At 44.2% G+C, this 20,071-nt stretch overlaps 1 protein-coding gene across 3 annotated transcripts in view; it reads right to left on the bottom strand.

Annotated features, from left to right (window-relative positions):
• The window catches only part of LOC311150298 (E3 ubiquitin-protein ligase MIB2-like), an 85,001-nt gene that overhangs the window by 12,194 nt on the left and 52,736 nt on the right, over positions 1-20,071 (bottom strand). For 2 of the 3 annotated variants that reach the window (XM_084187691.1, XM_084187689.1), the window contains exons 4-13: positions 18,967-19,073; positions 16,644-16,838; positions 16,328-16,470; positions 15,613-15,720; positions 13,194-13,298; positions 11,615-11,777; positions 10,437-10,570; positions 9,369-9,517; positions 8,579-8,735; positions 1,828-1,982 (exon numbers count right to left, since the gene is read on the bottom strand). In XM_084187691.1, coding sequence (XP_084043817.1) covers positions 1,828-1,982; positions 8,579-8,735; positions 9,369-9,517; positions 10,437-10,570; positions 11,615-11,777; positions 13,194-13,298; positions 15,613-15,720; positions 16,328-16,470; positions 16,644-16,838; positions 18,967-19,073 — 1,416 coding nt within the window. The remainder of the gene's footprint in view (positions 1-1,827; positions 1,983-8,578; positions 8,736-9,368; positions 9,518-10,436; positions 10,571-11,614; positions 11,778-13,193; positions 13,299-15,612; positions 15,721-16,327; positions 16,471-16,643; positions 16,839-18,966; positions 19,074-20,071) is intronic. The other variant, XM_084187690.1, reaches the window with a different exon arrangement.

Raw genomic sequence — 20,071 nt, 5'->3', positions numbered from 1 at the left:
CAGTTACTCTAGACCAGTGGTTCCCAACTCCAGTCCTCCAGTACCCCCAACAGCACACATTTTTGTTGTAGCCCCAGACAAACTCATCTGATTGAACTCATTGAGGGCCTGATGAATAGTTGACAAGTTGAATCAGGTGTGCTTGTCTGGGGCTACAATCAAAATGTGTACTGTTCGGGGTACTGGAGGACTGGAGTTTGGAAACACTGCTCTAGACTATTTCTGGTTATGCCATGACTAACAGACTGCGTTCTGCTGCCAACAGAATGTCTAACAGTTGCGTTCTGATGTACTTCAATCACTTGTTGGGTCTATAAGCATTTGTTCTGTCCTATATTTCCTCCTATATTTCAGTCCTATCACCCTGAAGAAGGCACTGTGATGCTCATACGTTGGTGGTTTACCCAATACATTACTGGGAGCTTGTATATAGTGTGTGCAACTCTTTATTTTTATAGCCTACAGTTTATTCACTGTTAGTCAGCACCTCTACTAACTTCTTTTGGGTGTAGACCAGCTCAAGCTTTTCACTTGACTTGTGGGGTTTAAAGGCCTGACGAAGACCGAAACTGAACGAAATGTTGCAACTTTATACAATGTTGGCCTGGGTATTCTAGTTATTGCCGAATTAAATGTATTTCACCCTGGCTTTGGGGTGATAACTGAACTGATTAGATTTTATTCCCTCCCTCAGCTCAGCAGAATTCAAGTCTGGAGCCTTAATGGTTTCTGACAGTGTCACCCACACAACCTATATGACTTTACCACTCTCTCTGGCTCCCCTCTCCTCTACTAAACCACCCTCTCTGGCACCCCTCTCCTCTACTAAACCACCCTCTCTGGCTCCCCTCTCCTCTACTAAACCACCCTCTCTGGCTCCCCTCTCCTCTACTAAACCACCCTCTCTGGCTCCCCTCTCCTCTACTAAACCACCCTCTCTGGCTCCCCTCTCCTCTACTAAACCACCCTCTCTGGCTCCCCTCTCCTCTACTAAACCACCCTCTCTGGCTCCCCTCTCCTCTACTAAACCACCCTCTCTGGCTCCCCTCTCCTCTACTAAACCACCCTCTCTGGCTCCCCTCTCCTCTACTAAACCACCCTCTCTGGCACCCCTCTCCTAAACCACCCTCTCCTCTACTAAACCACCCTCTCTGGCTCCCCTCTCCTCTACTAAACCACCCTCTCTGGCTCCCCTCTCCTCTCCTAAACCACTCTCTCTGCTACCCTCAAACTCCTTGTCAGATCAAAGTCATTGTGGACTCTTTGCCAACACTAGGGTTCTTTGTATCTGAAGTCAGAGCTGCACCTTCTGTCTGGATGGACAAAGAATGTTTTAGAATGTAGCATAGCCATGAATGTGTGTGGGATGTCTTGAGTGTCTTCTCTCTCTGTGTGAATAGTGCTGGTGGGAAGGGAAGGAGGGAGAGAGACAGGAGGAGAGCCTGGCTGTTCTCAGTGCTGAGGCTCATGGGAATAGAAGCTGTGGGGGAGCTTCCCATCTCAGCCTGGGGGGGGGGAAAGAGAGAGAGAGAGAGAGAGAGAGAGAGAGCGAGAGAGAGAGAGAGAGAGACATAGACAGAGAGAGAGAGAGAGAGAGAGAGAGAGAGAGAGAGAGAGAGAGAGAGAGAGAGAGAGAGAGAGAGAGAGAGAGAAATAAGAGGAGAGTAAAGAAGAGGAGAGTATGAGGGTTGTAGTGAGATGTAGCTAGTATGTGTGTGTAGTCTAGTAGTAGTAGTGTTGATTGTACTCACGGCCTGATGCCTTTAAGGGTGGCGTTGGTGTGTGTATGGGGTAGTGTGTAGAGTGCAGTAGTAGTGTGGTACTCACAGTTTATTGCCTTTGAGGGCTGCGTGGTGCAGCAGGTTGAAGCCGCGGTTGTTCTGCTGGGTGAAGTCGATGTTGGGCACCACCACCAGGATCTCAATGATGTTCCGGAAGTCTTTGGCGATGGCGTCGTGCAGTGGCGTGTCTCCGTACGAGTCCTGGTGGGATAGGAGAAGAAAGAAGTTAGCCCTATAATAAATGATCTGGGGTCAGTTTAGAGGGTGGTAGCCCCTAAAGGAGAGGGTTAGAATTTGGGCAGGGAGAGCTGATCCTAAATCTGTGCAGCATCTTGTCCTAATAGCAGTCCTGGAGGGAAGTGAGATATAGGATAGGGCTGTAACAGTACACATATTCGTACCAAACCATTCGGTACAGGGACCTTGGATCGGTCCGCACTGTGAACCCGAATTAAGACATAAAAAAATAGATAACAAATAAAAACTCTGCTTATAGGCTATGCCTACGCTGCGTTGTATGCCTCGAGTAAATCTGAGCTGAAAAAACATTTCAGGCTATTCCGTTAAAAGAACTACAGCCTATGCGCACGATGTAATCTAAATTCTAATCTTAATTGCCGCATTTCAAATTGTCCTTCTGTGAGGCGCAGCCGGGAACTAGTTCTGTACGATGGCGAGTGGTGGGGTGGATCCAGGAAGATTCTCCATCATCGTTTAAATATCCAGTTTGGGAACATTTTGGCTTCCCAGTAGATTACAACGGCGATGGACAGAGAGAGTATGTTGCCACTGCTCATCGAGAATAGCCTATGCAGCTGCCAACACCTTAAACATGTTGCACATTTACGCCGACGTCACCCAGTATTCCTACCACCCGAGCAAGACATAACACACACAACTCCAGGCAGCCATTCCACTCCAGCTGAGCACGTACACTGCTTGAGCCAAAAAATGTAATATCACGAGCCGTACCCAAAACCAGAGACTAGTTGTGAGGCGTACTGAGCTGCTTCGAGATGTGGCCGTTTGAGGAAAGCCCAGAAAGAGAGTTGGAGAGCCCTCTAAATGGCCTTAATGAGCTCAACAACTGGACCCAAGTGAACAGAAAAATCACACAGCCCTTACAGAAAAATAGTTATACCAACAATAAATACAAAGTAGAAACATGACACAAAGACACTAAAAGCAGCACATCATTTACATTTTAGTCATTTAGCAGACGCTCTTATCCAGAGCGACTTACAGTTAGTGAATGCATAAACATTTATTTTTTCATACTGGCCCCCCGTGGGAATCGAACCCACAACCCTGGCGTTGCAAACGCCATGCTCTACCAACTGAGCTACACGGGACCATCAATTAATATATATATACACACAGTGCATTCGGAAAGTATTCAGACCCCTTGACTTTTTCCACTTTTTGTTACGTTACAGCCTTATTCTAAAATTGATTAAAAAAGAAAAATATTCTCAAACAGATTTGACATTTTTGCAAATGTATTAAAAATAAAAAACAGAAATACCTTATTTACATAAGTATTCAGACCCTTTGACATGAGACTCGAAATTGAGCTCAGGTGCATCCTGAGTCCACCTGTGGTAAATTTAAATTGATTGGACATGATTTGAAAAGGCACACACCTGTCTATATAAGGTCCCACAGTTGACAGTGCACGTCAGAGCAAAAACCAGCCATGAGGTCGAAGGAATTGTCTGTAGAGCTCCGAGACAGGATTGTGTCGAGGCACAGATCTGGGGAAGGGTACCAAAAAATGTCTGCAGCATTGAAGGGCCCCAAGAACACAGTGGCCTCCATCATTCCTAAATGGAAGAAGTTTGGAACCACCAAGACTCTCCCTAAAGCTGGCTGCCCGGCCAAACTGAGCAATCGGGGGAGAAAGTCCTTGGTCAGGGAGGTGACCAAGAACCCGATGGTCACTCTGACAGAGCTCTAGAGTTCCTCTGTGGAGATGGGAGAACCTTCCACAAGGACAACCATCTCTGCAGCACTCCACCAATCAGGCCTTTATGGTAGAGTGGCCAGACGGAAGCCACTCCACAGTAAAATACACATGACAGCCCACTTGGAGTTTGCCAAAAAGGCACCTAAAGGACTCTGACAATGAGAAACAAGATTCTCTGGTCTGACGAAACCAAGATTGAACTCTTTGTCCCAAACTACATGGCCAAGGCAACAAAGGAGTGGCTCAAGAAAAAGCATATTAAGGTCCTGGAGTGGCCTGGCCAGTCTCCAGACCTTAATCCCATAGAAAATCTGTGGAGGGAGCGGAAGGTTCGAGTTGCCAAACGTCAGCCTCGAAACCTTAATGACTTGGAGAAGATCTGCAAAGAGGAGTGGGACAAAATCCCTCCTGAGATGTGTGCAAACCTGGTGGCCAACTACAAGAAATGTCTGACCTCTGTGATTGCCAACAAGGGTTTTGCCACCAAGTACTAAGTCATGTTTTGCAGAGGGGTCAAATACTTATTTCCCTCATTAAAATGCAAATCAATTTAAAACATTTTTGACATGCGTTTTTCTGGATTTTTTTGTTCTTATTCTGTCTCTCACTGTTCAAATAAACCTACCATTAAAATTATAGACTGATCATGTCTTTGTCAGTGGGCAAACGTACAAAATCAGCAGGGGATCAAATACTTTTTTCCCTCACTGTATATATATATACAGTGGGGAAAAAAAGTATTTAGTCAGCCACCAATTGTGCAAGTTCACCCACTTAAAAAGATGAGAGAGGCCTGTAATTTTCATCATAGGTACACATCAACTATGACAGACAAAATGAGATTTTTTTTCTCCAGAAAATCACATTGTAGGATTTTTTATGAATTAATTTCCAAATTATGGTGGAAAATAAGTATTTGGTCAATAACAAAAGTTTCTCAATACTTTGTTATATACCCTTTGTTGGCAATGACACAGGTCAAACGTTTTCTGTAAGTCTTCACAAGGTTTTCACACACTGTTGCTGGTATTTTGGCCCATTCCTCCATGCAGATCTCCTCTAGAGCAGTGATGTTTTGGGGCTGTCGCTGGGCAACACGGACTTTCTACTCCCTCCAAAGATTTTCTATGGGGTTGAGATCTGGAGACTGGCTAGGCCACTCCAGGACCTTGAAATGCTTCTTACGAAGCCACTCCTTCGTTGCCCGGGCGGTGTGTTTGGGATCATTGTCATGCTGAAAGACCCAGCCACGTTCCATCTTCAATGCCCTTGCTGATGAAAGGAGGTTTTCACTCAAAATCTCACGATACATGGCCCCATTCATTCTTTCCTTTACACGGATCAGTCGTCCTGGTCCCTTTGCAGAAAAACAGCCCCAAAGCATGATGTTTCCACCCCCATGCTTCACAGTAGGTATGGTGTTCTTTGGATGCAACTCAGCATTCTTTGTCCTCCAAACACGACGAGTTGAGTTTTTACCAAAAAGTTCTATTTTGGTTTCATCTGACCATATGACATTCTCCCAATCCTCTTCTGGATCATCCAAATGCACTCTAGCAAACTTCAGACGGGCCTGGACATGTACTGGCTTAAGCAGGGGGACACGTCTTGCACTGCAGGATTTGAGTCCCTGGCGGCGTAGTGTGTTACTGATGGTAGGCTTTGTTACTTTGGTCCCAGCTCTCTGCAGGTCATTCACTAGGTCCCCCCGTGTGGTTCTGGGATTTTTGCTCACCGTTCTTGTGATCATTTTGACCCCACGGGGTGAGATCTTCAGTCCTCCCAGCCTGGTGCAGGTCTACAATTTTGTTTCTAGTGTCCTTTGACAGCTCTTTGGTCTTGGCCATAGTGGAGTTTGGAGTGTGACTGTTTGAGGTCGTGGACAGGTGTCTTTTATACTGATAACATGTTCAAACAGGTTCCATTAATACAGGTAACGAGTGGAGGACAGAGGAGCCTCTTAAAGAAGAAGTTACTGGTCTGTGAGAGCCAGAAATCTTGCTTGTTTGTAGGTGACCAAATACTTATTTTCCACCATAATTTGCAAATAAATTCATTAAAAATCCTACAATGTGATTTTCTGGATTTTTTTCCTCAATTTGTCTGTCATAGTTGACGTGTACCTATGATGAAAATTACAGGCCTCTCTCATCTTTTTAAGTGGGAGAACTTGCACAATTGGTGGCTGACTAAATACTTTTTTCCCCCCACTGTATATACAGTGGGGAGAACAAGTATTTGATACACTGCCGATTTTGCTTTTCTGCAAAGGGGACAAGACGACTGCACCGTATTGAGGGGAGGATGGATGGGGCCATGTATCGCGAGATCTTGGCCAACAACCTCCTTCCCTCAGTAAGAGCATTGAAGATGGGTCGTGGCTGGATCTTCCAGCATGACAACGACCCGAAACACACAGCCAGGGCAACTAAGGAGTGGCTCCGTAAGAAGCATCTCAAGATCCTGGAGTGGTCTAGCCAGTCTCCAGACCTGAACCCAATAGAACATCTTTGGAGGGAGCTGAAAGTCTGTATTGCCCAGCGACAGCCCCGAAACCTGAAGGATCTGGAGAAGGTCTGTATGGAGGAGTGGGCCAAAATCCCTGCTGCAGTGTGTGCAAACCTGGTCAAGACCTACAGGAAACGTATGATCTCTGTAATTGCAAACAAAGGTTTCTGTACCAAATATTAAGTTCTGCTTTTCTGATGTATCAAATACTTATGTCATGTAATAAAATGCAAATTAATTACTTAAAAAATCATACAATGTGATTTTCTGGATTTTTGTTTTAGATTCCGTCTCTCACAGTTGAAGTGTACCTATGATAGCTCTACATGCTTTGTAAGTAGGGAAACCTGCAAAATCGGCAGTGTATCAAATACTTGTTCTCCCCACTGTATACAGTTGAAGTCGGAAGTTTACATACACTTAGGTTGGAGTCATTAAAACTCGTTTTTCAACCACTCCACACATTTCCTGTTAACAAACTATAGTTTTGGCAAGTCGGTTAGGGCATCTACTTTGTGCATGACACAAGTAATTTTTCCAACAATTGTTTACAGACAGACTATTTCACTTATAATTCACTGTATCACAATTCCAATGGGTCAGAAGTTTACATACACTAAGTTGACTGTGCCTTTAAACAGCTTGGAAAATTCCAGAAAATGATGTCATGGCTTTAGAAGCTTCTGATAGGCTAATTGACATCATTTGAGTCAATTGGAGGTGTACCTGTGGATGTATTTCAAGGCCTACCTTCAAACTCAGTGCCTCTTTGCTTGACATCATGGGAAAATCAAAATAAATCAGCCAAGACCTCCGAAAATAAATTGTAGACCTCCACAAGTCTGGTTCATCCTTGGGAGCAATTTCCAAACGCCTGAAGGTACCATGTTCATCTGGACAAACAATAGTACGCAAGTATAAACACCATGGGACCACACAGCCATCATACCGGTCAGGAAGGAGATGCGTTCTGTCTCCTAGAGATGAACGTACTTTGGTGCGAAAAGTGCAAATCAATCCCAGAACAACAGCAAAGGACCTTGTGAAGATGCTGGAGGAAACAGGTACAAAAGTATCTATATCCACAGTAAAACGAGTCCTATATCGACATAACCTGAAAGGCCGCTCAGCAAGGAAGAAGCCACTGCTTCAAAACAGTCATAAAAAAGCCAGACTACGGTTTGCAACTGCACATGAGGACAAAGATCGTATTTTTTGAGAAATGTCCTCTGGTCTGATGAAACAAAAATAGAACTGTTTGGCCATAATGACCATCGTTATGTTTGGAGGAAAAAGGGGGGTCTTGCAAGCCGAAGAACACCTCCCAACCGTGAGGCACGGAGGTGGCAGCATCATGCTGTGGGGGTGCTTTGCTGCAGAAGGACTGGTGCACTTCACAAAATAGATGGCATTATGTGGAAGGAAAATTATGTGGATATATTGAAGCAACATCTCAAGACATCAGTCAGGAAGTTAAAGCTTGGTCGCAAATGGGTCTTTCAAATGGACAATGACCCCAAGCATACTTCCAAAGTTGTGGCAAAATGGCTTAAGGACAACAAAGTCAAGGTATTGGAGTCGCCATCACAAAGCCCTGACCTCAATCCTATAGAAAATGTGTGGGAAGAACTGAAAAGGTGTGTGCGAGCAAGGAGGCCTACAAACCAGACTCAGTTACACCAGCTCTGTCAGGAGGAATGGGCCAAAATTCACCCAACTTATTGTGGGAAGCTTGTGGAAGGCTACCCGAAACATTTGACCCAAGTTAAACAATTTAAAGGCAATGCTACCAAATACTAACTGAGTGTATGTAAACTTCTGACCCACTGGGAATGTGATGAAAGAAATAAAAGCTGAAATAAATCATTCTCTTTACTATTATTCTGACATTTAACATTCTTAAAATAAAGTGGTGATCCTAACTGACCTAAAACAGGGAATCTTTACTAGGATTAAATGTCAGGAATTGTGAAAAACAGAGTTTAAATGTATTTGGCTAAGGTGTATGTAAACCTCCGACTTCAACTGTATATATATATATATATAAAGTGTTTGTTAAAAAGCTTCATAGCAGAAGGTAAAAATTATCTGCAGTAACATTGTCTTTTGCTCCTAGGTAAAATACATCTGTCTGCCATTGCACTCTCTATGCTGTTTAGTTTTGAGAGACTTGTGAGAGTGTGTTTTTGCGTGAACGTGTGTGTTTTCTATGTATGGGCAGTGAGCATGACAGTAGAAAGCATGAACAAAAGTAGTGAATTATATAGGGAATAGGACGCCATTTCAGGCGCAGGTAATGTCATTCTTATTAGTGGGTACTGACCTGTAGGTTGACGTCGGCCAAGTGTTCCGACAGCACGCGCACCACGTCGGTGAAGCCCTTGTTGACGGCTATGTGCAGCGCCGTGCACATGGAGTTGTTCAGTAGGTTCACGTTGGCCCCTTTGCTCAGCAGCAGACGCGCAATCTCCGCCTGGTTCCTGCATACACACACACACACACACTTAGGTCTAAGCATAATCATTTTTCATATCTACTTAGCATATTAATTTCAATATGCATCATTCAATGCATTTTCATATTATTTTTTATTTTTTATTTACTCATTCTGATAATGAATTTCAGCTTTGGCAATATTTACCTATGAGTTCCACACCAATAAAGCCTCACCGGATTGGAATGAATTGAAAATGGACAGGGAACCACTAAAACGCGCAGGCCTGAATAAAAAACCCACTACATGAGTCTCATAACAGATCCATCCCAAAGCTGATGCTTGTTTACTTGCCATGTAACCACTGAGAGACCCAAGGGATACTTGTAAATCCCATCAATGGCTCATATTCTCATAGATGGAATCTAAAGCTGCCTACCTAATCCCTGTTCTCTGTCGTGTGGAGGATTAGGGACAAAAGTAATGCCTGTCTGTGTCTGTTTCTGTGGGTGTGGAGTGATTTTACTGAACCCAATGCACCCCAGCTGGAGAAATGGACAAGCCCAAATCCAATTAAATCCAGATAACCCCTCCCCCATAACTTGTTTGCTGACAATTTGAATACAGGGTTTAGACTGGCCACCTTCAGATGGCCCGTGTGTCTGTGTGCTCCTCTCACCCAAAGGCTGTGTAGTGCAGGGCGGTGTCTCCGTCTTCATCCTTCACCTCCATGGAGCTGTTGGCCTGCAGCAGAGCCAGGACCACCTCCATGTGGCCCTGGTGGGCTGCCACCTGCAGCGCCGTCTTGCCCTGGTTCTTTATATCCACCTGGAGAGATGTAACACACACAATCACATTAAGAGATGTAACACACACCATCACATTAAGAGATGTAACACACACAATCACATTAAGAGATGTAACACACACAATCACATTAAGAGATGTAACACACACAATCACATTAAGAGATGTAACACACACAATCACATTAAGAGATGTAACACACACAATCACATTAAGAGATGTAACACACACCATCACATTAAGAGATGTAACACACACCATCACATTAAGAGATGTAACACACACAATCACATTAAGAGATGTAACACACACAATCACATTAAGAGATGTAACACACACCATCACATTAAGAGATGTAACACACACAATCACATTAAGAGATGTAACACACACAATCACATTAAGAGATGTAACACACACAATCACATTAAGAGATGTAACACACACAATCACATTAAGAGATGTAACACACACAATCACATTAAGAGATGTAACACACACAATCACATTAAGAGATGTAACACACACCATCACATTAAGAGATGTAACACACACAATCACATTAAGAGATGTAACACACACAATCACATTAAGAGATGTAACACACACAATCACATTAAGAGATGTAACACACACAATCACATTAAGAGATGTAACACACACAATCACATTAAGAGATGTAACACACACAATCACATTAAGAGATATAACACACACAATCACATTAAGAGATATAACACACACCATCACATTAAGAGATGTAACACACACAATCACATTAAGAGATGTAACACACACCATCACATTAAGAGATGTAACACACACCATCACATTAAGAGATGTAACACACACAATGACATTAAGAGATGTAACACACACAATCACATTAAGAGATGTAACACACACACAGTCTGTGGTAGCAGGCGGGGAGTGAGCGCACCTTGTCAGGGTATTTCTGCACTAGCTCTCTGACTTTGTTGGCACTGCCATGCGCCGCCTCGATTACCAGCCGGCTGGGGTTGTCCTGCTCTGTAGACTGAGACAGCAGCTTTTCCAGGACTGAAATGACTGTGTCTGGAGATATATATATATGAGAGAGAGAGAGAGAGAGAGAGAGAGAGAGAGAGAGAGAGAGAGAGAGAGAGAGAGAGAGAGAGAGAGAGAGAGAGAGAGAGAGAGAGAGAGAGAGAGAGAGAGAGAGAGAGAGAGAGAGAGAGAGAGAGAGAGAGAGAGAGAGAGAGAGAGAGAGAGAGAGAGAGAGACAGAGAGAGAGAGAGAGAGACAGAGAGAGAGAGAGAGAGAGAGAGAGAGAGAGAGAGAGAGAGAGAGAGAGAGGATAGGGAATCGAGGCCGAAGAAAAAAGGCGGAGAGTGAGAAAAGACAATGTAGAGGAATAAAGAGCAAGGGAAGGAGAAAGTAGAAAGAGAGAGAAGAAAGAGAGTGTGACATGTTATTGAAGGATTCGAGAGCGTGGGGAACATACATAGTTTGTGCTGCGTTGCCCTCCAGGACCCTCTAAACCCAGAGAGCACATACATACACACAGAGTTACCAAGACGATTTGTAAAGTCAAGTCAAAGTACAACCATTGGAATGAGTCAAAATGTCCCCGTGCACCCTAACCCAGCATTACGAGCCTCTCGTCACCACTCTCTGTTCCACCATGATGAATATGACGGACACAGAAAGAGGGGGGATTGAGTCAGGGCACTCAAGACTGGTAGGAGAACCACACATTCATATACACACGAGGAGCAGTAGAGGCACATATGCTGATGGGGCCTGTGGAGCTTCCCTCCAACATGCAGGGACATGATACTGAGAGAGAAACCAGACATTTCAGAGACATGCAAATGATGTGCAAATGAAACCCGTTGGTCAGACAGTGACCAGGAGAAACAGTGTTATGATTGGCCGTCTATGCAACAGACAGCCACTGTCACAGCCCTTGGCCAGTAGTGCATGCATGGCTTGCAGCAAGAGTGCTGGAAGAAGAGGGAGGGGTGGCGGGGGTTCAGTGAGAATAAGGGGAAGGAAGGACAAAAAGCAGAGGTCGCTGGATGACTGTTGGATAAGAGGCCCCCTTCCTCCTTTTTGCAAGGTCTCAGTAGTCCTTACTTCCGGATTCATTGGGGTTTTCGGCGGTCATGAGGTTGGCGTCCACCTCCACGGTTTGGGCCGAGAGGCATGCCGGGTTAAAGGTCCACGTCTGGCCGCCAAAGGCCACGCGCAGGTCCCCGTCGGCGTACACCTTCAGCACCTTGCCCATCTGCCCCAGGGCCTGATCGGAGAGGAGAAAGGAGGGGGTGTAAAAAACAGAAGGAGGAAGAGGGGTGGGGGGGGGGCAGAGGAGAGAGGGGGGAGGGGGGAGAGTGAAAAGACAGTGGTACTGACAGTGTTAGGACACCAGATAGGTAGGCGGGCCTATGGACTCTTTCCCATTACAGTTTCAAATGTCCTTTCCATCACGACCACTGATATGACAAGATATTAGGTATATTAGGTATAAACACCTATCACATGCCATGAATGAGAGGAGAGGGAGTCCGTAGCTCAGCTGGTAGAGCACGGCGCTTGTAACGCCAAGGTAGTGGGTTCGATCCCCGGGACCACCCATACACAAAAATGTATGCACGCATGACTGTAAGTCGCTTTGGATAAAAGCGTCTGCTAAATGGCATATTATTATTATTATATTATTATTTCAAAGAACCTCCATCAAACCTTGATTCATCTTGCCATCTCAAATGCACTCTTTTCAGTTATCCATGCCACTCAGGGAAATTCTCAGGGCTTTTATTTATCGGTAAATAATCAAGATGCTTTGCTTTCGCAGAAGCCTTGAAGGCCCAGTGAAGTCAAAAACTAGATTTTCCTGTGTTTTATATATAATTATTTCCACACTATGAGGTTGCAAAAATTCTGTGAAATTGTGAAAATGATAATATGCTTTTAGTGTAAGAGCTGTTTGAAAAGACGGCTTGAAATGTCAGCCTGTTTTGGTGGGATGGTGAGATCACCAGGCGGTAAATTAGTTAATAGACTAAAGGAGTCTGCATGCTTCCTAGCCGAAACAGTTCGGTAGAGTTTGTGCATATATTATGATGACATTTTGTGATGTCACCCTTCGGTGAGGGTACACAACATTTTTTCTGGAGGCAAGCTGAAGTTCGGAGCTGAAGTCTACACCACAAGTCAGTGATTGGTCAACAGTAAAGATTCTTCAATAAAGTCTTTGTTGTCATTCAACGAGAGATGACTCGTTTTCATGTACAATTTTTCATAAAGAAATATTGCACCAAACAACATAGTTAGATGTAAAATTGCTAAGATTGACTAAGATCTGTTCGGCAAAAACGTCAAAATTAATGACATATTACTTGAGTTATCTTAGATTAATTCTGACTATTTTGACTACAGCATCTTAAAATGGACAAACAGTACTATTGTCGCTTTTTTCTCATTTTTCAAGTGAAGGTCTTTTAAGGGAGTATGCGAGCACACTCGTTCAGTTCGGCTAGCCGAGTTCGGCTAGGTGCCCGCTCAACTGAAGCATGCTGATGCCTTAATAAGAAAGAGAGTTCGAAACCTCTCTGCCAATAACAGCTAGTTTTCAGTTTCCCCCTCCCCACTCAGTTAGGCTACAGGAAGTTAGCATCAGGCTACAGGTAGTTAGCCTCTGCCTATGTCAACGTACTGGTGCCATGCTGTCTGTCCATTCTCCGTGGCCAGCCTGAAGCCTCTTTACGCTGTCTATGTCTTCCAGTACTCGAACCAGCTCGCCCACACCAAACGTGTTCACCTACGGCAAGAAAGGGGAAGAAGACAGCAAATTGTTAGCGATGTGATGCTAATGCTAATCTGTCAGCATCCAGGACACCTACAGCACCCGATGTCACAGGAAGGCCAAAAAGATTATCAAGGACATCAACCACCCAAGCCACGGCCTGTTCACCCTGTTATCATCCAGATGGCGAGGTCAGTACAGGTGCATCAAAGCTGGGACCGAGAGACTGAAAAACAGCTTCTATCTCAAGGCCATGAGACTGTTAAATAGCCATCACTAGCCGGCTACCACACGGTTACTCAACCCTGCACCTTAGAGGCTGCTGCCCTATATACATAGACATGGAATCACTGGCCACTTTAATAATGGAACACTAGTCACTTTAATGTTTACATACTGCTTTACTCAACTCATATGTATATACTGTATTCTATTCTACTGTATTTAAGTCAATGCCACTCCGACATTGCTCATCCTAATATTTACATTGGGGAAAAAAAGTATTTAGTCAGCCACCAATTGTGCAAGTTCTCCCACTTAAAAAGATGAGAGGCCTGTAATTTTCATCATAGGTACACGTCAACTATGACAGACAAATTGAGAAAAAAAAATCCAGAAAATCACATTGTAGGATTTTTAATGAATTTATTTGCAAATTATGGTGGAAAATAAGTATTTGGTCACCTACAAACAAGCAAGATTTCTGGCTCTCACAGACCTGTAACTTCTTCTTTAAGAGGTTCCTCTGTCCTCCACTCGTTACCTGTATTAATGGAACCTGTTTGAACTTGTTATCAGTATAAAAGACACCTGTCCACAACCTCAAACAGTCACACTCCAAACTCCACTATGGCCAAGACCAAAGAGCTGTCAAAGGACACCAGAAACAAAATTGTAGACCTGCACCAGGCTGGGAAGACTGCATCTGCAATAGGTAAGCAGCTTGGTTTGAAGAAATCAACTGTGGGAGCAATTATTAGGAAATGGAAGACATACAAGACCACTGATAATCTCCCTCGATCTGGGGCTCCACACAAGATCTCACCCCGTGGGGTCAAAATTATCACAAGAACGGTGAGCAAAAATCCCAGAACCACACGGGGGGACCTAGTGAATGACCTGCAGAGAGCTGGGACCAAAGTAACAAAGCCTACCATCAGTAACACACTACGCCGCCAGGGACTCAAATCCTGCAGTGCCAGACGTGTCCCCCTGCTTAAGCCAGTACATGTCCAGGCCCGTCTGAAGTTTGCTAGAGTGCATTTGGATGATCCAGAAGAGGATTGGGAGAATGTCATATGGTCAGATGAAACCAAAATATAACTTTTTGGTAAAAACTCAACTTGTCGTGTTTGGAGGACAAAGAATGCTGAGTTGCATCCAAAGAACACCATACCTACTGTGAAGCATGGGGGTGGAAACATCATGCTTTGGGGCTGTTTTTCTGCAAAGGGACCAGGACGACTGATCCGTGTAAAGGAAAGAATGAATGGGGCCATGTATCGTGAGATTTTGAGTGAAAACCTCCTTCCATCAGCAAGGGCATTGAAGATGAAACGTGGCTGGGTCTTTCAGCATGACAATGATCCCAAACACACCGCCGGGCAACGAAGGAGTGGCTTCGTAAGAAGCATTTCAAGGTCCTGGAGTGGCCTAGCCAGTCTCCAGATCTCAACCCCATAGAACATTTTGGAGGGAGTTGAAAGTCCGTGTTGCCCAGCGACAGCCCCAAAACATCACTGCTCTAGAGGAGATCTGCATGGAGGAATGGGCCAAAATACCAGCAACAGTGTGTGAAAACCTTGTGAAGACTTACAGAAAACGTTTGACCTGTGTCATTGCCAACAAAGGGTATATAACAAAGTATTGAGAAACTTTTGTTATTGACCAAATACTTATTTTCCACCATCATTTGCAAATAAATTCATTAAAAATCCTAGAATGTGATTTTCTGGAAATTTTTTCCTCATTTTGTCTGTCATAGTTGATGTGTACCTATGATGACAATTACAGGCCTCATCTTTTTAAGTGGGAGAACTTGCACAATTGGTGGCTGACTAAATACTTTTTTCCCCCACTGTATATATTTCTTAATTCCATTATTTTACTTTTAGATTTCTGTGTATTGTTGTGAATTGTTAGATACTACTGCACTGTTGGAGTTAGGAACACAAGCATTTCGCTACACCCGCAATAACATCTGCTAAATATGTGTATGTGACCATTCAAATTTGATTTTATTAGCATCACATCGCTAGCTAATGCTAACCTACAGTATAAGACCATGCTGTGAGCCTGTATTAATTTCTCACTGGTAGAGCTAGAGTACCTTGGTCAGGGCACCTGGGTGGAAAGTCCAGCGGATGTTGTTGCTGTACTGGACTCGGACATCTCCCCGGTCAGTGATTCTGTGTACCATCCCAATTTTACAGATGTACTGTAAACACACAAATCAGATTTGATTTGCAGTCGCAGATTGTGGCCGGCCTTGGCATTGTCATTTCGCTGGCTCCATTGATTTGAAAGTAACACGTGCTTGTTGATTTTGTTCTATTGCACACCAGAGACCATTCACACCGGCGACGTTACATAAACCTGGGTTCAAAGGTTCAAAATGGGGATACGGTACTCAGAATTTGAAGCAGTACTTGTCTAACTCGGGGCTCCCGAGTGGAGCAGAGGTCTAAGGCACTGCATCTCAGTGCTAGAGGCGTCACTACAGACCCTGATTCGATTCCAGGCTGTATCTTAACCGGCCGTGATTGGGAGTCCCATAGGGTGGCGCACAATTGGCCCAGCGTCGTCCGGGTTAGGGTTTGGCCGGGGTAGGCCGTCATTGTAAATAAGAATTTGTTCTTAACTGACTTGCCTAGTTAAATAAAGGTTAAATAAAAAATAAAATAACATAGCACATGCAGTGACAACGTGGCAAACACTTCAAAGTAGTTCTACGACTGGAGAAAGCTTGGAATGAGGTCAGACTCTTTTGATAAGATTATATCAGAAATTCCACTATTTGACTTGGAGGGAGTTTAGTTTAGTACCTCTGCCATTTTGGGGTTCCACCCTCCGTGGCCCTCTTGCATCTGTCTGAGGATGTCCACCTCCAGGAGACACTTCACCTTGTCCCCCTGGTTGAAGGTGTGGCCTTCTGCACTCTCCTGCCTCTGCAGTTCTGCATGCTCACCTGTGTACACATAAACCATAGATAAAAACACACACGTGACAACATAGGCCAACTCTACTGCAGTGCTTTCATATTGATCTGTAGGATACATATACTATTTGATGAATTACGAAAACAAGCATGCATCCTTAACAACAGGTAGAAACTTAAAGTCTATCCCCCTTGGTTCATACCGAGCTTTGGTAGGTGGTCTTTGTAGTAGAAGCCTCCCTGGACGTCCGACACATATTTGAGGTCTACCTTGCCCTTGTGACCCAATCGGTAGACATTGGTGGTGCCATTGGACCAGGTGACACTGGCCACACTACGACCGGACTCTGTGTCCCAGCCACGGATGTCCACCACCTTTCCAACCTTACCCTCTCCTCCTGCACACACAGTGTAGGAGTGTGGGAGGAGAGAAAGACCGAAGAGAGCAAGAGTAAAATAGGCTTATTGGGGAAAAATTAGGAATGATGAGAAGATAAATAGTTAGGGTGAATATATCAAACACAATGGAAACAATTATATTTTGTGTAGTTTGAGTCTGTGCACAGGAAGGAAATTACCCCTTCAAAGACACAATGGGTGTGTTCGTAAATTAATTGGAGTGCCAGAGTGCGATCAGAGTGCACTTTGGGCATTTGTCAGATTGTCCGTTCGTAAATTCAGAGCGTTTCGCTCTCTGAGCGTACACTGGACACTCTGGCATTGGAGTAGGGTTGACCCGAGCGTTTTGACTTCAACTGCAGTAAAGCACCCAAGCTCACTGGCTAAAGTTGGCTAGCTTGCTAGCTACTTCCAGATACAAATGAGAGAACACCTCACTCCGACCATTTTACTCGCCCTAGCAGAGCTGGTTAGACTGGTTTCATGTTATCTAGAGCATTGGTGACTAACTGTGCTGCTGGCAACAATTTAGTTATGTTTTTTGACAACATTTACTGATACCGGTCATATTCAATGGGTGTTGCGCGTTCATAAATTCATCAGTTATTCTGCGTTCTGGCACACTCACGAGAGTGCTCTGAAATCGGAGTAGATAGCCAGAGTGAATTTACGAACGCACCCAGTGTTAAAACAGGAAATGGTGCCCATCATTGTTTCACATCCACATGGTCAACCTTTTTGTGGGAACACACAGCACAAAGACCACACTGGTACAGGAATCTTGTCAATTCTAGACTTGGCTAATTCAACATCACATACTGAAAATAAGAAACAACAAGTAAGGATCATGACTCCAATCTGTGCTCTGGATGCTGAAAAGGTCTTCAAAGACCAATCTAAATGGATAACAATCTAAACAGACAGTGAACATTGGCTGTCTTTCAACGTTTCTCCAATCATCCCTTTGATTCTGGTTAGAAGTGAGAGACCAAACAAAGAATAACACAAAACAAAGCACACTTAGAGGCTGGGGCTAGCATCACTCACATTCTCAGACTACTGTACCAGACACAATATAAAATACATTGATTTACTACCACTACGCATCTACTTTATTACATACTGACAGGCTTCAAGGTCAAATGTCATCAAATACTACATTCAGTTTCCACCACAAACATAGAGAGCTTGGCATTGTATAGCCTAGGTTATGCGGGTTAACAGTTACATCAAGGATTACAATGTCATCAAGGATTACACAGCCTGCCAGGTAACCTCAGTTCAGGACAGGACTCAGGAAAGGGACAGCCTCTCTTCTGAGCATACCCAGAATGTCCCTATGCACTTACCGTATGCTGCGTAAAGACTGATGATGACTGACTTAGACCCCAGAGGTTCACTTTCAAAGACAGCATAGGACATTTTGACTCATTCGCCAGTGCTTTAGCACAGAGAGGACCCAATGCCATTCCCGGTTCTGACCCCACATTAGGTAATACAAAGAGCTAATGACAGATTTCTCCAGCCCTAAAGGCAATGATATTCAAGGGTTTTGAAAATGAAAGAAACAGGAGCAATTATCAAACTTTGCACAGACGGAGATCCTGCAAAGAGTTAAGTTAGTACTTGTATGGAAAATCTGTTTCTTCACTAATGATTTGCCATTGAGAGACAAATTATCTTGACTCGAAATGTTATGCAAACCCACAGAAACCCAACAGCACAGTAGCCACAAAAACCATGTCCCAAAACTAACTAAATAACCCCAAAGACAATTTGTTCCTCCCCAGAGATGCAACACATGCTATAATTCGAATTCATGTGACTTCTTGCTATATTCCACTACACTATAGGGTAAACGGTACGAAAGGAAAAATAAACCTTGCTCATGTGAACACAGCTCGTTAAGAAACATCTGTTAAACAGACTCAATGAGACCCTTTTGGGCTGGGAAAGAATCCTGAAGCACAAACACACCAGTTCACACTGTCAGTTTGTAGGGTAATGAGAGAACATTAGAGATAATGGAATGAGGTTATGGGGTCATGGTGAAACAGTTGGAACAACAACACTGGTAAACAAGAGGCCCTGGTCGGTATGGATGGATTGCTCCGCTCACTCCCTCACCGTCTTGGTTTCCCCAGTCCCAGTCAGGTCCGCGTACCACTTTCACCCCCTGGAATATTCCTTTGAGGATGATCCGTGGGAGATTCTGCCTCGGGGCCAAGCACACTCTGTGAAAGGCAAAAAGTACAAACCACATTCTCCATGAAACACTATGGCAGGAAGATAGCATTATGACTTGTTATACAACATCATGGAGTGTATCCAGAATGTTCTGTCCAAATTACATTGTCCAGTTTCAGAAACAGAAAACCACTGACTAACAGAAGCTTGCTCCAAATGCATCGCTTATCGGCCACCAGAAAAACCCAAGCTAAAACCCTCTAAAACATATAGCTATCTCGAATAAGTAAGCCAACCGTCTGGCCTACATTATAGTCCAACTAAGTGGCACAGGCAAACAGGCCAGATGTAACAGCTCTCTGGCTTAGAGACACGCTATGTCACAGACACTAGCCTGAAAGTCAGAGAGGGCCATAACATACAACAATGTTGGGGCTATGTTACTGAGACACACTCACAAGACACTTGAATCAGTAAGGGTGGTGGGGAGACAAAGGGGAGTCTATTCTGTGGTGGATCCTTGCCAAGGGGAGATGGCGTACATGTGCTCGATTGCTCGTCCAAATTAAGGAGAGGTCTTGGTTTTTGATGGGAATTCAGCATCCTAAACTGAAAACACATGCTGCAAAACCCTTAAATAGCTCAACAGCGGACATCAATGTCATCACAACCACAAGACCAAGCAGAATATGGCTGCCAAAAACCCAGACTTGTTTGACAGGTTCAGGCAGGCAGTTACATCAAATTCCTCAGAAATCAGAAGGGGTGGGGGGTCTACGAGGAGCCGTACCTTATGGTAAAGATTTGGTCAGATCTCAAAGGGGCAAATGAACTGCCTATTCCCATTTCCCATACTTTCTCTGCGAGGTCAGCATTGAGGTTTCATTCTACCATGCAGCTTGGGGAAAGACTGGAGACTTGACTTGAATTTCTATCAATCCACTATAATCAAAGTAAAACAATCCTCCCATGGGTGGTCTTCCTCTGGGATGAAGAGAGGCTTTGCTACACCTACGCATCACTCTCCCTTCGGCTGCGAGTGGTG

This window comes from Coregonus lavaretus, assembly GCF_964263955.1.
Source record: "Coregonus lavaretus genome assembly, chromosome: 22".
Taxonomy (NCBI): domain Eukaryota; kingdom Metazoa; phylum Chordata; class Actinopteri; order Salmoniformes; family Salmonidae; genus Coregonus; species Coregonus lavaretus.
Note: the sequence above shows the minus strand (reverse complement) of the source record. Positions and strands in the feature narration are given on the sequence as shown.